The sequence below is a fragment of the Capricornis sumatraensis genome, chromosome 8 (genome assembly GCF_032405125.1).
Source record: "Capricornis sumatraensis isolate serow.1 chromosome 8, serow.2, whole genome shotgun sequence".
Lineage (NCBI taxonomy): Eukaryota > Metazoa > Chordata > Mammalia > Artiodactyla > Bovidae > Capricornis > Capricornis sumatraensis.
In genome coordinates, this window is record NC_091076.1 from 71560151 (window position 1) to 71572450 (window position 12300).

A 12300-nucleotide genomic window follows, 5' to 3' on the forward strand; every position below is an offset into this window, starting at 1 on the left:
GCTCCTTCCTTTAACTCCCTTATAATATACTCACATAAACTCCCTGGGCTTCTACGATAAATAATAATGAAACTGTTTTACCATTAAAGCTGTTTCTCGAACTTATGGTTGCCAGGGGGAAGGGATAGTTAGGGAGTTTGGGATGGTCGTGTACACACTACTATCTTTAAAACAGATAACCAATTGAATAGTATATGGAATTCTACTCAATGTTAAGTGCCAGCCAGGATGGGAGGGGAATTTGGGGGAAGATGGATACATGTATATCTATGGCTGAGTCTCTTCCCTGATCCCCTAAAGGAGATCAGTCCTGGGTGTTCATTGGAGGGACTGATGTTGAAGCTGAAAATCCAATACTTTGGCCACCTGATGCAGAGAACTGACTCATTTGAAAAGACCATGATGCTGGGAAAGATTGAGGGCAGGAGAAGGGGACGACAGAGGGTGAGATGGTTGGATGGCATCACTGACACAATGGACATGGGTTTGGGTAGATTCCGGGAGTTGGTGATGAACAGGGAGGCCTGGCATGCTGCGGTTCATGGGGTCACAAAGAGTTGGACACAACTGAGTGACTGAACTGAACTAAACTGAACTTCCCTGTTCACCTGAAACTATCACAACATTGTTAATTGGCTATACCCAATACAAAATTAAAAGTTTAAAGTTTGAAAAAAAAGGATTTAAAAATAAACTCCATAGGGTTGTGTAAGAATTAAATGAGATAAAACATGAAAAAATATTGTAGAAAATTAAATCATGTTTAGTGTCTTCTCAAAAGCAAAAAAAGTTAATTTCTGCTAGGGAGGTTAAAAAAAGCTGTTTCCACCTGGTCAGACTTTGTATTTGCCCTGCTGGAGCAAGTTTAAAATCATATTTTAGCTTTTTTCTCAACAGGGTTGCTACCAGAACACAGGTGTCATGAAAACCACTGCTAAATCTCAGCCACAATTGGAAAAAAGACTCATATCAATGTCATTCTGTTGTTTGGACCTGTGGATGTGGCAAGTCTACCACTACTGGCCATCTGATCTTCAAATGTAGTGGGATTGAACAAAGAACCACTGAAAACCACAAAGAACCTCCTTTGAGAAGGAGGCAGCTAAAATGGGAAAGGGCTCCTTCAAGTATGCCTGGCTCTTGGACACACTGAAAGCTGAGCATGAGTGTGGTGTCACCATTGATATCTCCCTGTAAAGAAAGGGACCAGCAAGTACTATATGACCATAATTGACACCCCAGGACACAGAGACTTTACCAAAAACACAATTATAGGCATATATCAAGCTGGTTATGCTGTTCTGATTGTTGTCACTGGTGTTGGTGAATTTGAAACAGGTATCTCCAAGAAAGGGTGATCAAAGAGTAAGCTAACTAGCGACTAACGGTTAGCATTAACAGAATGGATTCCACTGAGCCACTCTACAGCCAGAAAATCTATGAAGGGATTAAGGAAGTCAACACTTATGTTAAGAAAGTTGAATCCAACCCTGACATAGTAGCATTGGTGCCAATTTCTGGATGGAATGGTGGCAACATGCTGCAGCCAAGCTCTAACCTGCCTTGGTTCAAGGGATGGAAAGTCACCCATAAAGATGGCAATGCCAGTGGAACCATGCTGCTTGAAGCTCTGAATTACATCCTGGCCACCAGTTATCCAACTGACAAGCCCTTGCATCCATCGCTCCAGGAAGTTCATTTCAGTTCAGTTGCTCAGTCGTGTCCGATTCTTTGCAACCCCATGGACTGCAGCACGCCAAGCCTCCCTGTCCATCACCAACTCCCAGAGTTTACTCAAATTCATGTCCACTGAGTCAGTAATGTTATCCAACCATCTCATTCTCTATTGTCCCCTTCTCCTCCTGCCTTCAATCTTTCCCAGCATCAGGGTCTTTTCAAATGAGTCAGCTCTTCACATCAGGTGGCCAAAGTATTGGAGTTTCAGCTTCAGCATCAGTCCTTCCAATGAACACCCAGAACTGATCTCCTTTAGGATGAACTGGTTGGATCTCCTTGCAGTCCAAGGGACTCTCAAGAGTCTTCTCCAACACCATGGTTCAAAAGCATCAATTCTTCAGCGTTCAGCTTTCTTTATAGTCCAACTCTCACATCCATACATGACTACTGGAAAAACTACAGCTTTGACTAGATGGATCTTTGTTGGCAAAGTAATGTCTCTGCTTTTTAGTATGCTATCTAGGTTGGTCATAGCTTTTCTTCCAAGGAGCAAGCATCTTTTAATTTCATGACTGCAGTCACCATCTGCAGTGATTTTGGAGCCCAAAAATATAAAGTCTCTCTCTGTTTCCACTTTTTCCCCATATAATTGCCATGAAGTGGTGGGACTAGATGCCATGATCTTAATGTTATGAATGTTGAGTTTTAAGCCAACTTTTTCACTCTCCCCTTTCACTTTCATCAAGAGGCTCTTTAGTTCCTCTTCACTTTCTGACATAAGGGTGGTGTCATGTGCATATCTGAGGTTATTGATATTTTTCCCGGCAATCTTGATTCCAGCTTGTGCTTCATCCAGCCCTGGGTTTCTCATGATGTACTCTATATATAAGTTAAATAAGCAGGGTGACAATATACAGCCTTGACGTACTCCTTTTCTTATTTGGAACCAGTCTATTGTTCCATGCCCAGTTCTAACTGTTGCTTCCTGACCGGCATACAGATTTCTCAAGAGGCAGGTCAGGTGGTCTGGTATTCCCATCTCTTTCAGAATTTCCCACAGTTTATTATGATCCACAGAGTCAAAGGCTTTGGCATAGTCAATAAAGCAGAAATAGATGTTTTTCTGGAACTCTTTTGCTTTTCTGATGATCCAGCAGATGTTGGCAATTTGATTTCTGATTCCTCTGCCTTTTCTAAAACCAGCTTGAACATCTGGAAGTTCACAGTTCATGTACTGTTGAAGCCTGGCTTGGAGAAATTTGAGCCTCCAGAAAGGATGTCTACAAAATCGGTGATGTTGGTACCACCTCTGTGGGTCGAGTGGAGACTGGTGTCAAGCCTGGTATGGTGGTCACCTTTGCTCCAGAGTTACAACTGAAGTGAAATCTGTTGAAATGCACCATGAGGTTTTGAGTAAAGCCCTCCTTGGGATCAATATGAGTTTCCTTATCAAGAACTTGCCTCCCTGGAGAAGGAAATGGCGACCCACTCCAGTACTCTTGCCTTGAAAATCCCATGGACGGAGGAGCTTGGTGCAAGCTACTATTCATGGGGTCGCAAAGAGTCGGGCACGACTGAGAAACTTCACTTTCTCACTTTTACAGTTCTCTATATGTCATTTTTTAGTAGCAAAACCAGATCTGAACTGACATGAAATTTAAAGTCTTTATCCCACTTAGTAGTAGTATGAATATTCTCCTGCAGATATATTAATATATTTGACTACAGAATGCTGACCCAGGGCTATACTTAGATAATATTACTTTCTAAATTCTAAAAAACTAGAAACACGTTTGGCTCCAAAGATGTCAGATAAAGGACTGGGTTTTTGTTCATTCACAGTTGAAGTACTAGGCAGCCATAAAAAAGAATGAATATACATGTGCTGCTACAGGATATTCTCTAAGACACATTGTTAAGTAAAAAGAAAAATCCAGAGCAATGTATTACATGCTATCATCATGTTAAAAGGCAGGGGGTGGAGGTAAGGGCAGAGAGGATAGATAGAATATTTCTGGAAGGACAGAAATTGATTACAATGGTTGTCTCTTGGGAGGGCAACTGGGGGGCTAATGTCAAGAGCATTGTACCCCTCAATGTATTTAGTGGTTTTTTAAAAAAATTTCACTTATTTATTTTATTTTTGCCTGTTCTGGGTCTTCATTGCTATGCTATGGTTTTCTCTAATTGTGGCGATCGGGTGCTAGACCCTAATTGAGGTGCATGGGCTTCTGATTGCTGTGGCTATTCCTGCTGTGAAGCTGGGGCTCTAGGGCACACAGGTGTCAGTAGCTGGGGCACGTTGGGGCTCAGTTGCCCTGTGGCATGTGAGATCTTCCCAACCAGGGATCGAACCCTGGTCCACTGCATTGACGGGCAGATTCTTAACCACCGGACCACCAGGGGAGTCCCTGCTGCTTAGTAGTGATTAGGCAGGTTGATCAGACTCTCTCTGGCCTCTGAGCCAGGAGAAGAAATAACTGGAAGAGAGGAGTATGAAGACAGCACCAGGTCCAGGGCCCAGAGGGGAGTGAAGGCGTGTTCATGATGGCACACAGAGAAGCTGTCCAGAGAGCCTGGTCCCTGGAGGCACCCTGAATCCTCACCTCCCTGCTTTGCTGGGTCCCCCTGAGATCCCAGTCTCCTCCTCTGCTTGGCGAACATGAAAGGCGTCTCTAGTCCTTGTACCACAAGGCTCTGTTAACAGCAGGAAGTGCTTGTGTGTGCGCATGTGTGCGTGTGCACACTTACATGTGCATGCAAAGGGAAGGCTTAACATTTTCTAGGCGCTTGAGTTAAATGACTTCTGCAGTCCTTTACAAAGTGAGCTCAGCAGAGGAGTGTGCTGTCAGGGGCATTTTGCAGAATCTCCCATCAGCTCCAGAGGAGGCAGTCCATTATCACAGAAGGTTCTCAGAGTGGTTTACAGTGGGGGCCCCAGAGCTGCCTGCCTGGGGCACACAGCCAGGAACCCGGAAACCTGGAATCAGCCTACAGTCTGCCTGGAGCAAGGAAGACCCCTTCAGACCTGAGAGCAATTGTGCTGTCTTTTCCATCCAAGGCCGTGGCTGTCTCTGTTAAATTCTAGACACGCTAAGGAATGATCACAATTATGTAGCAACTAACATTTACAGAATATTTACTATGCACAGTGCTAGGCACTTTATCACTGCCTTGACTCTGTATACCAAGTCTCCAAGGTGGGAATTATCAAATGAGGTGAGAAGGATCAAGAGACTAGGCTAAAGGTCACATGACAAGCATTTGAGCAGAAGCACATTGCGGGCTCTGTTCACAGAGTGGCCTGGGGCCTCCGTGGCTCTGTGTAAGAGCAGGGCGTGTCCTCAACACTGTGCTCTCAAGCCCCACAGTGTTTCTGTTGCCATCAGTGTGGGCCCTGGTCAGTAAGGGATTGATGAATAAATATGTCTTCCTCCTCAAAAAAAAACCAAAAAACTTGCCTGTCAAAGATGTTTGCTGTGGTCATGTGACTGATGACAGCAAAAAGACCCATGGATGGAAGCAGCTGGCTTCACAGCTCAGGTGATTATCTCAAACCAGCCAGGCCAAATCAATGCTGGATATGCCCCTGTGCTGGACTGTCAGCTCACATTCTTGCAGGTTTGCTAAGCTGAAAGAGGTAATTGATCATCATTCTGAGAAAAATCTGGCAAGTGGCCCCGAATTCTGGAAATCTGGTGATACTGCTGTCACTGATATAGTTCCTTGCAAAACCCATGTGTATTGAGAGCTTCTCTGACTATCCTCTTCTGGGTCATGTTGCTGTTTGTGACATGAGACAGACAGTTCCTGTGGCTGTCACCAGAGTAGCAGACAAGAAGGTAGCTAGAGCTGGCAAGGTTACCAAGTCTGCCCAGAAAGTTCAGAATATTACCCCCAATACCTGCCACCCTCATCTTAATCAATAGTGGAAGATAAGTCTCAGAACTCTTTGTCTCAATTGGCCATTTAATAGCAAAAGACTGGTTAATGGTAACAATATAAAGTATAGCCATCTCTGCTCTCTTTTGGTTTTCAGTTGGGTGGAATATCTTTTCCCATCCCTTCACTTTGAGCCCATATCTGTCCTTAAAGCTGGGTTTCCCAGGTTCTTCAGTGGTAAGGAATCTGCCTGGTGATGCAGGAGATGCAGGAGAAGCAAGTTTGATCCCTGGGTTGGGAATATCCCCTGGAGTAGGAAATGGCCACCCCCTGAAGTATTCTTGCCTAGGAAAATCCCACAAACAGAGGAGACTGGTGGGCTGCAGTCCATGGGGTTGCAAAGAGTCAGACATGACTGAGCACGCACACACATCCTTTAGGTGGTATGAGTCTCTTGTAGGCAGCATATGTGTGGGTCTTGGATTGTTTTCATCTATCCAGCCACTCTATGCATTTTGATGGAGAATTTAATCCATTTTATTGATAGATGAGGACTTACTCATCTTATTAATTGACATCTAATTAAATGTCATCTTGGGACTCCCTGGTGAGTGGCTGAGATTCTGCACTCCTAAAGCAAGCGGCCCCAGTTTGATCCCTAGTCAGGGGACTAGATCCCACATGCTGAAACTAAGAGTTCGCATGTAGCAGCAAAGATGGAAGGTCCCAGGTGCCACTATATATATATATATATATATATATATATATATATTCTCTCTTCCCCCAGTGTTTCACACTGGCAGTCTTTGCTGGCAGGGTCAACTTTTTTAAAACATCAGTTTCATCACATTTTGTCCTATGCTTAAAAAGCACAAAATAAAATCCAAATTCCTTGATTTATTGTGAATAACTCTTTACAGTTGAAAAATTACATTTTTGGCCTCACCTTCTGCCACTTTCTAGAATATAAGTATGCTCTGCTATGAAAGCTTCAAATGCTTTTCAAACTTTCATTGCCTAGCGTGTAATGTTCCTTCTGCCTCAGATACTCTTTCCCCCCTCCTTTACACAGACAAAAAGTCTTATTAGTCACTTAAAATCCAGCTTGGAAATCTGGTTTTCTGTGAAAGCGTCTCTGACCTCCCTGGATAAATTAATTGCCTCTGTGTTCCTTAACACTGTGTATATGCCTCTACTTTTGTCCTTACAGATGGTACTGCATCAGTTTATCCCATTTTCTCTCACTAAACTAGGAATCCTTCAAAAGCAGGTCTTACCCATCTTTTTAAAAAAATGTTTATGTTTTTATTTGGCTAGGCCTGGTCTTAGTTGTGACATGTGAAATCTTTAGATGTGGCGTCTGGAATCTAGTTCCCTGATCAGGGGTCAATCCAGGTCCCCTGCATTGGGAGCACCAGAGTCTTAGCCACTGGACCACCAGGGAAGTCCTTTATCCATCTTTTTAAGCCCAATGTCTGCCTGCATATAGAAAGTCCCCAGTAAAAGTTTATTGAGTTGAATTTATCTGGGTGCATCTAAACAAAACCAATTTGAAAAGAAATGGGAAGAAGTTTTCTAGCAGGAGATGGACACTGTAAACAAAGCAGCCTGTGAGAATGCACTATTGGAACCTAGCAAAGAAATCGATTTTATCTTGTTTATTATTTATGAATTGCTTCAAAAAACTTTGAGGCAGCTATTTTTAAGTGTTCGACACTGTTGCCTCCAAAGGCAGTACAATGGATTTATTTGAGCAGAACATATTTTGCTAGCACATTATACACGTGTGCTAAGTCACTTCAGTCATGTCTGACTCTGCGACCCTGTGGACTATAGCCCTCCGGCTCCTCTTTCCATGGGATTCTCCAGGCAAGAATATGGGAGTGGGTTGCCATGCTCTCCTCCAGAGGATGTTCCCAACCCAGGGGAAGCTGCATCTCTTATATCTCCTGCACTGGCAGATGAGTTCTTTACCACTAGCAACCCACTCCAGTGTTCTTGCCTGGAGAATCCCAGGGACTGGGGAGCCTGGTGGGCTGCCGTCTATGGGGTCGCACAGAGTCGAACACGACTGAAGCGACTTAGCAGCAGCACCACCACCACCTTTGTAGCCCCTGAAAATGAAAGTGAAGTCGCTCAGTTGTGTGCGACTCTTTTCGACCCCAGGGACTATACTCTATCAGGCTCCTCGGTCCGTGGGATTTTCTATGCAATAGTACTGGAGTGGGTTGCCATTTCCTTCTCCAGGGGATCTTCCTGACCCAGGGATCGAACCCAGGTCTCCCTCATTGTAGACAGACGCTTTACTGTCTGAGTAGCCTCTAGCACATTATAAATAAACCATTTCACATAAAAAAGGTCCGTGGATTGTAACTTTCCTAGAGGCAGAAGCCATGTGTATAAAATTTACTTTTTATGTAGCACCTAGCTACACAAACTCTTAAATGATTTTTGGCACAACAGTGATTTTGATCATCTGTGACTGAATCTGTAGTCATTTGCAATGAAGAAGGTGAGGTGGCAATTATCCATTTTTATTGCTTAGTATGAATAAATAAACCAGATAAATCATATTCCTCTCAGAACTCCCCCCTCCAAAAATACATTTTAGCAAGGTTATTATTCTAATGTCTGTCTTTTTCACACAAATTAGGTTGCCAAAAGAGTTTCACTTCATTTCACTTTGTAATTTCAAAAATTAATGAGGATGATGATAATGTTTTAAAAATTCAATTGCATTATTACTGCTGGTTTGTTTGTTTGTTTCTAACCCTAGTGATGATGACTACTGTGGTATTCTCCTGTTTCCCTTAACACTGCTGCTGCTACTGCTAAGTCACTTCAGTTGTGTCTGACTCTGTGCAACCCCATAGACGGCAGCCCACCAGGCTCCCCTGGGATTCCCCCTTAACACTAGCCTAGTACTAATCTAGCTTTGGTCAGTAACAACAGTAATAACGGTAACACAGTTTGAGAAGTTTACTGGTTGAGAACTTATAACCATTCAATAGAATGGTGGGATGAGGTGGGGGTGGGGGCAGATTTTGATCTTTCAGAGCATTTTTGGTTGTTTGTTAATGTTTTCTTTCCCTCTTTTTGAAATTAATACTAGTCTGGTAATACTTTTTCTTACCATTTCATGATACCTTTTTGTGCTCCAGATGAGTGAGTCAGCACCTCAAGAGGAACCTGCTCAGGTATCTGGTCTGCATAGTTTCTAACCATTTAACCATGAGAGGATTTGAGATTCAATTTGGGAAGTTGAGATGAAATGTCGTATACTGTCATTGAATTATTTCTCTTTTTAATTGAAGTGTTCTCTGTTAAGTTTTGACAAAAATGGGGTCAACTAATAGTTGAGTCACAGTGGCCTGCTTCCAGTTGCTTGGTATTCTTGATATATAACAGGACTGTTACTGTTTGAATTTTTTAATACAGCTACTCTATGTGATTTTATTTGGTATGATGTTTACTCATGTGAATTTTTTACATAAAAAAGCTTGCTATGCTAAGCTAGGTCACTTCAGTCATGTCTGACTCTGTGTGACCCCATAGACAGCAGCCCACGAGGCTTCCCCGTCCCTGGGATTCTCCAGCCAAGAAGACTGGAGTGGGTTGCCATTTCCTTCTCCAATGCAGGAAAGTGAAAGTGAAGATGCTCAGTAGTGTCCAACTCTTCGTGACCCCATGGACTGCAGCCTACCAGGCTCATCCGTCTATGGGATTTTCCAGGCAAGAGTACTGGAGTGGGTTGCCATTACCATCTCCAAAAGCTTGCTATGCTAGAGTATAAAACATTAGTTTTATTTCCAGCCCCTACTGGATACCATTTACTAAAACTATGTCCATTTCAGGGAAATGAAAAAGAAGACAAAGAAAGGAACCAGGGAGGAAGTGAAGCAGAAGAGCTCATTCAGGTAGAGTTTTCATGATGTTAATGCTGGAGAGTAACTGGAGAATTTAATTTTCCTAGGTGAAAAAAAAAAGGTGTGGGTATTCAAAAAGATAAAATGGCAAATGGGAAAAACCAAACCCATGTTGATCATTAAGCTGACTCATCTGAGTCAGTTTCAGGAAACTTCCACAGAGAGGTAAATTATTTGTGAAGAGCTATTATGACTTTATAGAAATAGTATGGACCTAACAGAAGCCAAAGATATTAAGAAGAGGTGGCAAGAATACACAGAAAAACTGTACAAAAAAGATCTTCACAACCTAGATAATCACGATGGTGTGATCACTCACCTAGAGCCAGACATCCTGGAATGTGAAGTCAAGTGGGCCTTAGAAAGCATCACTACGAACAAAGCTAGTGGAGGTGATGGAATTCCAGTTGAGCTATTTCAAATCCTGAAAGATGATGCTGTGAAAGTGCTGCACTCAATATGCCAGCAAATATGGAAAACTCAGCAGTGGCCACAGGACTGGAAAATGTCCGTTTTCATTCCAGTTCCAAAGAAAGGCAATGCCAAAGAATGCTCAAACTACTACACAATTGTACTCATCTCACACACTAGTAAAGTAATGCTCAAAATTCTCCAAGCCAAGCTTCAACAGTACGTGAACTGTGAACTTCCTGATGTTCAAACTGGTTTTAGAAAAGGCAGAGGAATCAGAGATCAAATTGCCAATATCCACTGGATATTGCAAGACAGTTGCAGAAAAACATCTATTTCTGCTTTATTGACTATGCCAAAGCCTTTGACTGTGTGGATCACAATAAACTGTGGAAAATTCTTCAAGAGATGGGAGTACCAGACCACCTGACCTGCCTCTTGAGAAATCTGTATGCCAGTCAGGAAGCAACAGTTAGAACTGGACATGGAACAACAGACTGGTTCCAAATAAGAAAAGGAGTATGTCAAGGCTGTATATTGTCACCCTGCTTATTTTACTTCTATGCAGAGTACATCATGAGAAACGCTGGGCTGGAAGAAGCACAAGCTGGAATCAAGATTGCCGGGAGAAATATCAATAACCTCAGATATACAGATGACACCACCCTTATCGCAGAAGTGAAGAACTAAAGAGCCTCTTGATGAAAGTGAAAGAGGAGAGTGAAAAAGTTGGCTTAAAACTCAACATTCATAACACTAAGATCATGGCATCCGGTCCCATGACTTTATGGCAAGTAGATGGGGAAACAGTGGAAACAGAGAGAGACTTTATCTTTTTGGACTCCAAAATCACTGCAGATGATGACTGCAGCCATGAAATTAAAAGCTTGCTCCTTGGAAGAAAAGCTATGACCAACCTAGATAGCATACTAAAAAGCAGAGACATTACTTTGCCAACAAAGGTCCGTCTAGTCAAGGCTACGGTTTTTCCAGTAGTCATGTATGCGTGTGAGAGTTGGACTATAAAGAAAGCTGAGTGGCGAAGAATTGATGCTTTTGAACTGTGGTGTTGGAGAAGACTCTTGAGAGTCCCTTGGACTGCCAGGAGATCCAACCAGTCCATCCTAAAAGAGATCTATCGTGAGTGTTCATTGGAAGGATTGATGTTGAAGCTGAAACTCCAATATTTTGGCCACCTGATGTGAAGAGCTGACTCATTTGAAAAGACCCTGATGCTGGGAAAGATTGAAGGAGGAAGGAAAAGGGGATGACAGAGGATGAGATGGTTGGATGCCATCACCGACTCAATGGAGATGAACTTGGGTAAACTCCGAGAGTTGGTGATGGACAGGAAGGCCTGGCGTGCTGCAGTCCATGGGGTTGCAAAGAGTTGGAGATGACTGAGTGACTGAACTGAACTGATTATGACTTTGTAAATAAAGTTTGCTTTCTATAATCAGCACTGTTATCCTGCATATGACAGTCACCAGTTAATAGGGGAACTTCACTATCATTCTGAAAATGTAATTTCCAAGTTAATCATTTAAGTAACTTTGTGTTTAAATAGATAGAAGGATTCTATGAGGAAAAATATTTTAGAGAAAAGGGGAGGCAAGTGAAAATAGTTATATGGATTCAGCATGAAGTTGACTAATTTGAGTCTTAAGATATTCTATTACCACCCTTTTAAAAGTATATCAGGGAGTTCCCTGGTGGTCCAGTGATTAAGAATCTGCATTGCAATGCAGGGGACTCGGGTTTGATCCCTGTTTGGAAATCTAAGATCCTTGGTTGCCTCGGAGCAACCAAGCCCAAGTGCCATAACTAGAGCACCCACATGCTGCAACTACTGAGCCCATGTGCCACAACTGCAGGGTCCATGTGCCCATAAAGCAAGATTGCATATGACACAATAAAGATTCCACGTGCTTTGACTAAGACCAGCATAAATAAATATTCTAAATTAACTTTTACAAAAGTATATCAGCATGAGTACAAAAAGCTATTTTACCACCATTTATTCATAAAGCTAAAGTTTACTTTCCTTAATGAAGATGAAAATGTTTTTCTCTCCACCACAAACTTGGAAAGTGATTCTAATAGTCAAAGAAAACAGCAGCATTTTCAAAGGTTCAGTGGTTCGATTTCACTCCGTTGTGGTCTCAAATTATGTTTTTAGAAACATAATTTCTAATTAACCCTTGTATAATTCAAGGATTAATGTACATCTGGAATAATATTCTTAGCCTATTTCTTTGTTAGCCATAGGAAGATATGATGGCGTGGTGACCCAATGTATGAAGCCAATAGACTGTGATTACTGCTTTGCTTCTAATACACAGCATTAAATCCTAGAAAAATCAAGGAGGAATGTTTGGTAATTTTTACAAAGAATTTATCTGCA

At 42.3% G+C, this 12300-nt stretch overlaps 1 protein-coding gene across 1 annotated transcript in view; it reads left to right on the top strand.

The window, feature by feature from the left end:
* Positions 1 to 1402: 1402 nt before the first annotated feature.
* The window catches only part of EFCAB5 (EF-hand calcium binding domain 5), a 94462-nt gene continuing 83564 nt past the window's right edge, over positions 1403 to 12300 (top strand). Inside the window, exon 1 of the mRNA XM_068977428.1 lies at positions 1403 to 1652. Within this exon, the coding sequence (XP_068833529.1) occupies positions 1403 to 1652 (250 nt within the window). The remainder of the gene's footprint in view (positions 1653 to 12300) is intronic.